Below are 13107 nucleotides of genomic sequence, written 5' to 3' on the forward strand. Positions count from 1 at the left end.
AAATGCACATTAGGTTTTACAACATTAACATATTGGGGATTGTGGACAGGGCCTCACACAATGACTGACTTTCACAATGAAGATGCAACCCCTCATCCTAATCGAAAGTGGTACATCCCAGCATTAACTGTCATACCAAATGCAAGCTGGGCATCCATTAAACAACTTTGCTAGCATCTCCCTGTGCCAGGCACTTTTAATAAGCTTCAAGGGCATTTGAACAGGTCCAAAACTTTGCTTTGCCAGAGATGGACTGGCCCACATCATCCATTACATTAAATTGGGTGGCGGCCTCCAGCTCATATTTATGATTTAATTAAATTCACTTGTGAGGCGTATCAGAACCACTGCGGCCTCCCTTTTAACGCCAGCCTAAGCAGCAAAACGTACACACACGCGCGCAGCTACACACGTTGTGTTTTTGACACTCGCCCAAGTGTGTGAGACTTTGTGGGCGCTTTGGCAGGGGGGTTCTCATGGGTTCATTTAAAGCAATATAATTACACAGCCCCCAAGTATTCTTCCATCAGAAAGCAGCAGAATGGATGACTTGTTCAGAGATAACTTAGCCTGGCTGATCCTCTGCGGTGTCGTCGTACCGAACATAACCTCAATGCAAGTGGCACTCAATGCTGCTCAGAGCCTGGCCGGTCCTTAGTGGAACTGGGCAATCGGGCCAGATGTTTGGGAGTCGCTGAAATGGCATTGTTCTTGTCCGGGATGTGTAAAATGGGATTTCTTTTTTTGGCGCTGTTGTTTTTGATTTTGATTTTTGTTTTGTTTTCCTATTCTATTCGACAGCCACACACCCTTAGTCCTCTGGAGTAAAAGTGTCAGCCTGTGTAAGGACTATATTAAAGAATTAAGAGAGCTTACTGAGGCTGTGCAATGTGCTGCACTCCAGGAAGCTCAAAATGTGTCATTTCTCCCCCTGTATGGACAAACCCACACAAATCTAAGTATGCATTCAGTGCTCGTCCCTTGTGTTCCAGTGTCCTTGCTATTGCTCTTCTTTGGTGCAAAATTTAGTTTGGTGAAAACTCCACATTGTTAGGCTGCACATTCCTCCCACTGAAGGAGACCTCAGAGACCTCTTATGGCATTCAATATGTGCGCCCAAGCGTGAGATCCAGATCCATTTGGCCGGGAGATCCGCTGGGAGTGTCTGAGGTAACCCAATCTCTCACACCGGCACTTCACATCCAGAGAGCCATCTTTTCACTTCAGAACTGTGTCAGCAAAATGGACGCCTCAACCTCAGCGTGTAGCTCTGCCAGGGTGTTTTTGGACAGAGCGCCACGGCCTCTGTTATTGTTTGAGCATTTCCTGTGTAAGCTTGTGAACACCCTGTTTCTATTTATTTGAAATACCACGAAAGTAATGAGAAAAGGAAAATAAACAACAGAAATGATATGTTGTCTTCCTCAGAGTGAAGTTACTTTAAAGACTTTTCTTCAGCAAATGTTTGAATGGAAAAAGAGCTTCATTGGGCATAATTAAGGACCACAATTGAAATTTCCAAGCTATTTTTCCTGTCCTGGGTCACAGGACAGGAAAAAGTGGGAAGCAAAGTTTGTCACGCAGGAAATGCATGTATAGATAAACAAATACACTCACACTCTTTCCTCCTCTGTAGCCCCTTCTAATGATCCCCCTGCTTCCTGTACAGGGAGAAGTGAAGGTGAGTATCCCCCTCCAGTCATCTCCTTTTGCCTCACCAAGACAGACACCTGAAATAGACAAGGTACTAGATGGGCTAGGATTTTCAAAAATGTATTAAACGCCAAGCAATAAAAAATAGACCAGGCGGGGTCAGATTTACTGCAACTCTCCAGGCTCTAAAGCCAGTGTGGCTGGTGTGATGATATGAGGACAAGAGAAGAGTCGAACAAAAGGAGGGGAAAGGGAAAGAAACTATCAATAATGCAGGGTACACTGTATACAGCTGACAGTAAAAATGGAAAAGACACTGCCTAACAGAGAGGAGGGATGAGTGCATTGTATGTAAGTGCCAGAACACATCATTGGTCAAATTATTCAGTTTGGGTTTTTTTTCTTTGTTTGTTTTTTGCAACTAGTTCGAATGGTCTACTTTTATGGAATAGTGTGCAGCAATGTCAGCACAAATATCTGCACTTCTTAACATGTTTTTAACATTTTTAATGAGCAGGACTATTTGCAGTTTGGGTTTATTTAATGAACACATGGCGCAAATAGTGGTGTGTGTGTGTGCATAAAGTAAATGTGCAGAAGGAGAATGTAGAGCAATATGAATTTATTGTTTTTAAAAAGGATCATCTTTATTTTTTGCTTTATTTTTGTTGAATTTTAGCTAAACACATTGCTTCATATTTTCTACTCATTTTGCTCTCGTTTGCTTGTTTGTAAGAATAATGGCTTCAATCCTCCAGTGTTCCACACTTTTTACCTCTTCTTCTTCTCTTTCTTCTTATTTTGTCTCTATCCCTATCCCCCCCCCCCCCCCCCCCTTTACATTGGAGCATCCCGTTCATTCCCTTCCCGTCTTTTCATCATTTATTCTCACCCTCTCTCACCCATGTCAGTCTTCCTGGCTGTTCGTCTTCCACCACTCCTCCTCTTGCTTTGCATCTCTTATATTGTAAACAGCTCACAAAAGCATGACAAGGTCTCCGCTCGTGTTCCCTGTGCCTCCCTTCTCTGTTCTCCGAGCTATTTGTTATTGTCTCCTCGCTATCGTGCGTGTTTGTCTCTATCACGCGTTCTTTATTCTGTTTTTTTCCTCTGCGTCAGAAAAGCAAAAGTTAATTAAATATGGAACGAGATGGAGCAGCATCTCTTTAAACCATCATGTCATTAAAATGGCATCCCTGAGAGATCAGCTTAAAAGAAGTTGGAGAACAATGTCTTCTCAGTCAGATATTTATGGGCCTGGTTATGTAAACATGCTCCCTTTATTCACTATGTATATTTCATGTAATTATCGCTTTTTGTAGCTCTTTCCCCCTGAGATTCATACAGGCAAGAAGTTACTGGGGGAATGTCATTAGAAGAGACTATTGTTACAGCGCTGCTATGATACTGCACAGAAAGAAAAAAAAAGCTGCATTCGCCATCCTGGTGAAACTTTTATCTATATTTGACTTCATCATATTAAAAAAATCATCAATGTCTTGTTAAAATATATGTGCAGCTCATGGCCTATTCACACACTTACCCATATTTAACAACAACAACAAAAAAAGCACAGCGAGTAATGCATTCAACAGTATTTTTGCTCCTTCCAGCAGCATTTGATCTAGATACCAGGAACATTCACTGATGATTTACAGGTTTACGAAAAAACCTTGATGCCTCTTATTTAGACCGCCCATGCATTCATCTGTTAGACAAGCTAAAGATCTGGAGTGAACTAGATTCCTTCAGCAGCAGAGGCCAGCGACTGGTGCTTGAAGGCCTGGGTGCCAGCTGATGGAAGCCGCTAATTAAGAGGGCTGGAGAGCCAGTGGGGCGCCTTATGAAACAGGGGCACCTGGGTTTCACATGAGGGGGGCGGGTATCCATCACTACTCATCTGTGTTGCACAGCAAAGACGATAGTCGGCTCCAGCACCGTGCCACGTAGCACGCTTTCACTCAAGCCTAATGTCAAAATACAGCTCTCGCAACGACCTCCTCTGCCCTCTCGCAGCTTGTTTGCCATCACAGAGGGAGGTGTTATTGCATAGCATGATGAAATTGCACGTGTCGAGATGCATTTCATTCGAGCCAAATGGACTTAAATGCAGATGCAAAAAGAAACAGCCGCGTATAGACACATAATAGAAAATGAAGCGTGCACACACTCAAACATCTATACTCCCACATGCATAACTTAATGCCCCTCTCCCTTCCATTGTTCAGTGAGTCTTCTTAGCTGCAGGGTCAAAATGTCTCCAAGTAATCTAACTAGCTCCGACTTATGGGACAATATAAGGTCTGCCATGAGTTCTGTCGTTACAGTTTCACGCACCAGAGGCAGATACAGCTCTAGACCACCAGTGAACCTGCCATATTGCTATCCAACCTGACCCCGCAGTTGCAGTAAACCTAAGTGAACCGCAGTTTCGAAAGTCGACAGCAATAACCACTGCAGAATTGCTTTTAATCAACGTCTGAAATGAGGGTGACTTGAAGCGTCGCCCCATGCTGATTAAATGTAATTGTTTAATTGCCAAGTGCTGGGAACCCATCCTAAGAGGATTCCAATGGAATTATTTAATCTCTAGTCAGGAAGTACACTGCAGGAAAAAGCTGAGGGAAAACGAAAGCAAAAAAAAAAGAAAAAAAATCAAGCAGAATTAGCCTTTTTATATGTGTATTTTTGATTACATCATGAAATATTAACTGGGGTTTACAATTAGTTAGCTCAGAACAGAATGAGGTGGAGGACCATGATGCATTCACTAGTGTGGTTGCAGTTTTTGACCTGTCATGATAAAGTGTGTGATGCTGTCTGCAGGTTTACTTTTACATTCCAGCTTTACCCTGGAAATAACAAAACTGTAGAATATTGGCTCTACGTTGTAAAGAGTGCCTGTAGCTTTTGCCACATATTACCGTTGCTTCATACCACATCTGCCACCTTTTACAGTCTCTTTGGTATTATCCAGTTTGAAAACAAGAGATTCCAGCATTAAATCACTCCAACAAAGTGCTACAGGAGGAGCTCTAAGAGTTTACTATTCAAAGACCCTCATGGGGAAGTTAAAAAGGCCCTCTCCCCCCTCTGATCACCTACTGATCTCTGCTAATGGGGCTCTATAAACTTAAGGGGTACAGGTGTGCTCCATTTGAGGTCACAACACGTTGCTTGGGGTCACAAACAGCCACCATTAACACACAACACAGACATGGTGGGATTAAGAGCCACGTGAACACACATTTCTATGTGTTCGTAATTATTATCTCTCATCTGTATTTCCCATGGCGCTACCTCTCCTAGACCAATTTAAGCTGGCATGATCCCCAATTGGTTTGGCACACAAGCCATGACATTTCAATCTATCAACAAAATCAATAGCAGTACGCCTCTTAATATAACTGTACACAGTGCAAGTGCTCCACAGTAAAAAACATTCTTGCTGTCGCATTCAAATAAACAGAGAGTAAAGCCAGCCTCGCCATTCTGCTGATAAATGCAGTTCTGCCCTCCCGAGGGAAACGTGCCTGCATCCCTCTGGTCAGAAGTGTGCTTCTGCCCCCCCATTCCCCCCCCCCCCCCCCCCAACACGCCACGGGCAGAGAGAGAGTGGGTTGGTTTGGGGTGGGGGTTGTGGGGGAGTAGGCAGAGGCCACTTCCCTGCAGCTGTGCCCTTATTCCCAGCACCTGACCAGGGGCCCAGATGTGCACACAGGCAAAAGCAACAATTTGAGAAATGTAAGTCCCCTGTGGGACCCAGGCACCTGCAAATGTAACCTCACTATCTAACATGATGGCGTAATTACAGGTCTAACAAGTCTACATCTGGAAAGGACTCATTTAATCTATCAAATCAAACGTTATCAGACTGGGGAACAATACAAAAATGGAATCGCACTCTCAGCATTTCATCTGCACATCAAACAAAGTCCACACTGCATTTGGCGCTGACCCAATTAGCCATCAAGTAGACAGCAACTACAGGGCACACGGCGGTCATTTACAACACAACGCAGAGAGAAACTTTTATTTATTTCACTCCACGCCTGCATAAAGATCATGAGCCAGTTAAAGACACGTGTTTTTATATTTGCTTTCATTCTTTAAAAAAGGAAAAAAGCTGATGTTTAATACAGTGCGGTTCCTATGAGCCAAGAAGATCACATACGAGCCGTCACTAATAGTAACTATTACAGCTGCACAAATATATAGCATTTATAGCACCAATAGCATTACATCACACGGTGACTCTATTTAACATTAGCCAGAGCACAGAACATACTGCTACTGATTAGGTTTTTAAAATTTTAAAGTTGCTATATGCAGTTTACAGTAAACTGACTGGCCGACTTCACTTCATAAAGCTTTGCACTCAAAGGAAACTATAAAGGTTAATGGTGACATCTAGTGGCACATACAGATATATACACATGGTAATCACAGTAAAAATGGGGGTTTGGGCATATATAATCCATCACTAATATATAACATTTTACCTTAAATATAGGCTTTAAAAGCAGATCTCATTTTTAAAATTGCACACTTGAACCTAATCGCACTTTGTATTTTCCTCACTGTGCTTCTGGCATTACAGGAGCAGTAAACCTTCTGACAGTAGAGGGTGATAGTGATCTGTTTATTTAAGCTCTGGCCACAGTGGAGGAAACCCTTTAAATATATTTATTCTCACACAAAATAATCTATCTATCTTACCTGTCGCTTAATTAAAAAAGACAATTAATGTGCCAATAAAATGAATTGCTTGACAATATTTCACTGACACGTAAGCTTGCAGATTATATTGCAATGTTTGGGGTTTTTTGCATTATATTTGTGTATATGTGTTTCACCTCCTCGTGATTTTTTTCTTCCTCATATTCAACAACTGACATAACACTGCTAATAGTTTTTCAGTTCCTTCTCCAGCATCTTATCAAAATACATTTGGGGATATTTCTATGCCTCTTAACACATCCTTTGGCTGAACACAGGAAAACTGATTGCTAAATTCTGATATGTTTTGCAGCAAAAATCTTGAACTTCCAAATGCTGAAAAACACAACTGAAAACTGTGAGTTACTTTCTATATAACAAACTATGGTGCACAGATTGGTTTCAACGGTTTATAAACACATCCATCAACAGTTCAGGCGCATTGTTCATCACCATCCATCCACAGGCATCAGTTTGTCACTGGCCAGTGCGTAGGACAGATGATGGGGGAGTAGTGTGCCGCTTTGGGCAGAGAATCTTGCTAAAGGCCCTGCGGAAGCTACTGTGGCACAGCGGGTAGAGGAATGGGTTAATAGCAGAGTTGAGCCACAGGAGCCAGAAGGTGACCTCGTACCAGTGATGCTGGATGCATCGCCCTCTGCAGGCAGCACGGATGATCATCAGTAGGGTGTACGGTGCCCAGCAGATGGCAAACACACATACTATGATGGCCAGAGACTTAGCAATTTTCTTATCCCTGGACAGACGGCTAGGATGGGCTGCCCTGCTGTTTGAGGCATCTAGCTTACCCAAACCAGGAGAGGATGTCTGGGAGTTGATAGAGCCTCTTACAGCCAGTTTTATCCCAAACCCCCAATTGTGGGACAGGGGGATACCTTCCCCCTGGGCAGAGGCGGGTTCACTTGCTTGAAGGTGAAGCTGAGCCTCCCTGCTGTGCAGCCTCCTCCTGCGTATACTGAGGTAAATGCTGAGGTTGAAGAAAGCCACAGAGATGAAAGGAGAAAAAAACTCCAGCATAGAGGCACTCAGCAGGAAGTACCAAGAGTAATAGAACTCTGCGAAGCACTCATCCTTTGGCACACGGCTTCTGCCCACCACCAGCTCCCAGAATATGATAGCAGGGCCATAGAGGACAAAGGCTAGCACCCAGACTGCAGTCATGTTGATTATGGCTTGATGAGTCATGCTCTGTCTGGCACGGTAGCTTACCTGCAGTAAATACATACATAAATCAGGAAATATACTTTAGAAATCCTGCCAGGGTAAAGACACTCAATTAGTCAGTTATTGTAGACATATTTGCAAATGGTTGTTTAGCTACTGCAGCAATACTGGAGGATGAGGCTTTCTGGCTGTATAATGCAGTTTTAGAAGAAGGACACAATATGAAAAAGGTCATATTACAGCCTAACTCTCACATTCACAATATTCTTGATAATAAATTACAAGTGAAACTAGACTGAAAAATTATTATGTTTAAAAAGAAGAAGAAATGTCCGTCACTATTTAGTATTGTTCTCCAAATTTTTAGCCTATTTTCTTCATAATTTACTACTAAATCGCCAAAACAAGTGCAAATTTTATCTGTCATTCTGTCTGAAGGTTTGTCAAGATTAGTTTAAAAACTATCAAAACTACAATGTGGTGGAGAGGTGTAGAATGGCCGTAGGAAGAAAACATTGAAATTTGGTACAGATCCAGATCATTTTCACTGGCTTGGCAGAGGATGAGCCCTTTGAGTGCCCTTCTAAACTGAGCTGCTTTAGTCATGCATGAATAAGTGTGCAGCGTCTATGAATATCTAGTCAGAGTGGGGTTTAATGTAACTGTTTTATATACTGCAATGTTAATAATATTTAGTAAAATAGTTTTTTAAGTACCAAGTAGTATTTGTTTTTCTCAATAATGTGAGAGTACAGCAAAAGAATACATTTTTCCCCTAAGTTGTATCCAAAAATTTATTTAGTTTTTTTAAAAACACTATTTTACAATTCACTGTCTTGCTTCAGCTAAAGATAGGCAGTAATTATGGTCACTGTGTCTGTAAGATTAGAGTCAGATGGTGAAACCCTTCAACACCAACACCTTTATTTTTAACTTGCAAAGAGCCAGAGTTTGTTGTCATTTTTAAGTTGATCTTGGAAATAGTTTTCCAGACTTTGTGAAGATCTTTCAAAGTTTTTCTTTGGACACTGCCTGCTTTTTGATTCGTTTTCAGCCCAGTCTTTTACCTGATCATTTTTATTTTCATTTAAGAGTTATAGAAAAAAAGGAAACTGGACAAGAGGAGGACACAGAAAGAGAAGTGCAGGATTACAAAGCAGGTGAAGATTGTCTTAAGGTCATGTCGGTCGAACGGTCGCTGTTAAGAAGCTCTTCTTAAGGAATGGAAACAGGGAAAAAATAATGTATCCCAAATTACACAAAAACTGGGCTTCAGTTCTTAGCTCTTACTGAGTGATGAATCCAAATTTAAAAATTTGGTTTGAATTGCCATCAGTAGATACAGAGGATGCCAGGCGAGAGGTAAAAAAGTGAGTGTCTAGAACCATCTGTAAAACAAGGGGAGAGGCTCTACCATGGTTTGATGCTGCGTTCTAGCCAGTGGTGTTGGGAATCTTGTCAAAACTGCTGAATTGTGAACTCAGAAAAGTACAGCAAGATTTTGAGCCACCATGCAATACCATCTGAAAAGCATCTGATTGGAAATGACTTCATTTTTAAGCATGACAGTGATTCCAAACACACTGCCAATGCAGTAAAAGCACACCTGAATAGAAAAACACATAATGGACCGCTATCAGTCATGATCTGAGGCCCAGACCTTAATATTACTGAAGCAGTGTGGGATCATCTTGACAAAGAAGAGAACAAAAGGCTGCCAACATCCAAAGAAGAGCTTTGGGTGTTCTTGAAGAAGCCTGGAAAAGTATTCCTGAAGACTGCTTAAAGAAAAGACAAGAAAGCTGCCTAACAGACTGTGAACCTACCAAATATTGACTTTCATGCATGTTAGAATTGTACAAACTCTATTTTTGCCTGATATGCTTTTTTCGTGCACGTTTGCACATGTTTAAATAATTTACCACATCTATTTCCCCAAAAGATGAGGGATGACTCACCACTTTTGTACAGTACTATATTTATCAACCGTCATAGTATACTGATGGAAAGACCAAATAAACACATAATGAGAACATCAATGTAACAATGTGCAGTACAAAAGTCAGTGAAGTACCCCTTATCACCACTTGTCTCAATTAGTGTCACATCCTATGTCTCTGCCCACATTCTTGCCCAGCTCGCAGCATCTCTGAGCACACATGTTTGTCACCTTCTGTCTTTCTGATTAACTCAAGACCTTCTGCAAAGAATATGAAAGATGATTTCACTTTTGTTTGCATAAATTTGTATGACATGAACATGGCCCCTCAGCTATACATGTTAATCAGTTAAGACATATAGTGTTAACATGAGGCATGTTGACTCTACACTCGTAAATCAGTCTTTTTTATTTAAAGAAAACTTTGTTAAATTCTTTCTAAGATCTTAGTAGGCAAACTCCCTCTTACATTCCAAACTAGCTCATTAATTACGTTGTTTTCTCTCTGACACTGTGCTATTAGCATTTTAGAAATGTGTTGACATTTGATCTATTTAACAGTCAGTATTTGTCTACATCTTTTCATTTCAAAGACAAACTTTGTCTGTGACTGCTACTGACCCTTTGTCTTTCCATGTTCAGAGAAAAATGCTTTTAGGAAAATGTTGCTTGGCTGCCGGTGGCCTGTTTCTACTACGATTGATCTCTTCAGGTTGGAACGACCATGGTACGGAGGAGGATCTCTATGATCAAAGCTTGCTAATTAAAGAAGAGCCTCTTTCTCTCCGGTGTTATTTGTATTCATTGCTCTGATGTTAAGTGTTTCCTTTCTGAAAGGAAACAGAGCCCTCTCTTTGTCCACTATGCCAAGCCTTGTCCCACCTTTGAGTTATCGCACATATCTGTAGGACACAGTCAGCTGTGTAAGGCACAGACAAGCCCCGACAACAGGCTAAATGGGGCTAACGTCTTCAGAAGTTACAAAAAAATTCTCCTCAGAAAGTGTGTTCCAAAGCAGGAAGAGATAGAGTATATACAGGAGCAGTGATGTACCATTGTCTTTCTATGTTTTAGAGGGGGGAAAAATCAATTAATTACTGAGTGGCAATAAAGCAGATTTTAAGATTAAACAATTTTTTTGACAGTGATTTATTGTATACTGAATATTTTCTGAAGCCCAGTTTGTCCCAAAGTCATAACGCAACTTTTTTCTATCTTCATCATGTGGAAAAACTATAATTAGCGGTGGCGCTGGGCCTGAACGGGTCAGGAATGATTAACCTCTGCAGATGGGCACATTTGGGAGACTGAGCTTCGATTGCCCCTACCGATGACCTGGGAGATTCATTGGAAACTAAGCCACACAGTGGAAGAATAAACACTGGTGTATCTGCAAATAAGTGAGATTTTAAACATTTAATATTACCCTTTAAAAGACTCATTCAAATAGATAAATGGGTGAATGGCAGAAAGAGGGCGACAATATTATTCTTTACAAATATGGGAGTTAATTTTGTTCTGTCAGAGTCCCTTAAATTATTTTTGACATCTGTGAGCATGGCAAATTCCACGACATATTCCACTCACTGCTCTGGTGACTGACAGGAAGCGGTCGTAGCTGATGAGAACAATGCTGAAGACAGACGCCGAACAAAGCAGGTAGTCCATGACCAGCCACAGCTTACACAGTCCTCGACCCAGCGTCCACCTGCCTGTGAGGATGTAGGGGATGTACACCGGGATGCAAAATGCTCCTAGAGAAATAGTGATGATGTAATGGGAGCAGAAACCAAAGCAAAAATAACAATACGTAGTATATTTTCATTTCTTTAGGGAGGAAAACATGTAACCAGATTATCAATATACCACAATACACTTGCTAACATAAAATATGTCTTTACAGGAGACGTTATGGTGGTGGATAATTAAAGAACACTTTAAATATATATTTAAATGTTATTACAACATTTCTGCATGACTGTTTCTATACTGCTTGCATTCTCTAATAAAGCAGATTAAACTGTAAATGTGAAAGAGAAGTGCTTATAAATGAGGCAAAATTCGCCCTTGCCAAATGAAAAATGTATCAAGCTCTCTGATTATTTATTGTCAGTCACATTCATTTAACTGATTAGCAGCTATTTAATCTTGTAATCTAGCCCCAGTCAATCAGTGCACAGGTATCTGTTAGCAGCCATCTCCATTGCAGGGAGAATGAAAGCCATAAGAAACAGGTCCTTATCACTAAAATACTGTGGGAATTTCAAAACTTTACATATCATCGAATATTCACGCATGGATCATATGCTATCAGATTGCATCACATCAAAACATGTTAAGTTAATATGTGCATTTTATCATATCAACTTCACTAGCTTGTCTGATATTCCATGCTCTGCAAGGCAGACTGCGCTTGGACTTACCTACAAGAAAATCGGATATTGCTAGATTCAGGAAGTAGTAATTGCACTGTCTCCTCAAACTCTTGTCCACTTTAAATGCCAAGATGACGAGCGCGTTGCCTAAAACTATCACAACAACCAAAGTCACCATCATCACCATTAAAATGACAATCATGGGTCCCGAGAAGACGAAGCTGCTCTGGACTCTAGTGGAGGCATTGCCAAAATAGTACCCAGTGGAGTTGGAATCAGTTTGCTCCTCTGACATGGTCCTGATGTGAGGTGAATGCTGCGGTCGTTAAATCCCCAACGGGCCAGCTCTAAATGTAATAAGCAACAGGTGCCAGGCGAACGGACGCTGCGTTCAACACCCCATGTTCCGAAAGCTCCGGTTTACTGATGGAACTGAGCATTATGTCCACGGATATCCACGAGAGAGCGCAACGCACAACACGACCCGGGCACCTGATGAATTACGCACGTCTGTCAGCGTTTGTCTGGCATGAAGCACTTCGTTGAAATGAGAATTTTTCTCCACACAACCATTAAACTGCAATTTTAGAAGTGACCAAAGTCTGTGACGTTACTGGCACAAATCTTTAGTTTGGTTTTAAACTTAGGTGCGATATGCCTTTAATAAATAATTGAGGGAAAGCAAGCGAGCTTATATTTCAACAGCATCCTATCCGGTGGTGTTTATGGAAAGGTAGTTTCTGTCTTTTTACAGTAAATTGAGATGTCTCACCTCTGAATGCATTAGTCTGTGCCTTACTGACTTTTCCCCCCTTTAAAACATATTCAGGATGTGAATCAACACAGGAAGCACTTAATAGCCGTCCCTCGTATTTTCTTCGCTGAAATAAATTCATAAAAGTCTCATATCTGATTCACAGACGCACATTCCCCTCGCCACGGCTCACACAAGGTGAAAAGCATGTGGGTGTGCGCGCAGCTCGCAGGAAGCCCATTTAGGCTATGCTGTTATAGTAATTTAATTCGCTATGGGATGATGCATACACATAGTAGCATGCTGAGGGTTTGACACCAGCTAACTGTCCAGACAATTACCTCATCCCAAACGCATCGTGAGTGAGCAAAAGAACATTTCCTTTAAGCTATAAAAAAACTTTTTTTCTTGTTTCGCTTGTTTACTTCCGTCCTTTGCTGTCAAAATGCTTCTTATATTGTTTTTTCCTAATCATGGAGTCT

General features: G+C 41.3%; 1 protein-coding gene across 1 annotated transcript; it reads right to left on the bottom strand.

Moving 5' to 3' along the window:
• Nucleotides 1–5711: 5711 nt before the first annotated feature.
• LOC101469606 (histamine H3 receptor) lies at nucleotides 5712–12251 on the bottom strand. Its single transcript, XM_004543005.2, has 3 exons — nucleotides 11920–12251; nucleotides 11084–11250; nucleotides 5712–7602 (listed from the first exon to the last, which is right to left on the bottom strand). The coding sequence occupies exons 1-3, from the start codon at nucleotides 12164–12166 to the stop codon at nucleotides 6850–6852; spliced, it is 1167 nt and encodes a 388-aa protein (XP_004543062.1). The 5' UTR covers nucleotides 12167–12251; the 3' UTR covers nucleotides 5712–6849.
• Nucleotides 12252–13107: the final 856 nt, after the last annotated feature.

Source organism: Maylandia zebra, linkage group LG18, assembly GCF_041146795.1.
Source record: "Maylandia zebra isolate NMK-2024a linkage group LG18, Mzebra_GT3a, whole genome shotgun sequence".
In the NCBI taxonomy this organism is placed as follows: Eukaryota; Metazoa; Chordata; class Actinopteri; order Cichliformes; family Cichlidae; genus Maylandia; species Maylandia zebra.

Bases quoted from the DNA above. Each gene is read 5' to 3' on its own strand.
- LOC101469606 (XM_004543005.2), bottom strand. From the start codon at position 12,166: ATGTCAGAGGAGCAAACTGATTCCAACTCCACTGGGTACTATTTTGGC. The intron at 11,251-11,919 runs GTAAGTCCAAGC...CTATTTCTCTAG, and splicing joins AATATCCGATTTTCTTGTAG to GAGCATTTTGCATCCCGGTG. The intron at 7,603-11,083 runs GTGAGTGGAATA...TATTTACTGCAG, and splicing joins TCCTGTCAGTCACCAGAGCA to GTAAGCTACCGTGCCAGACA.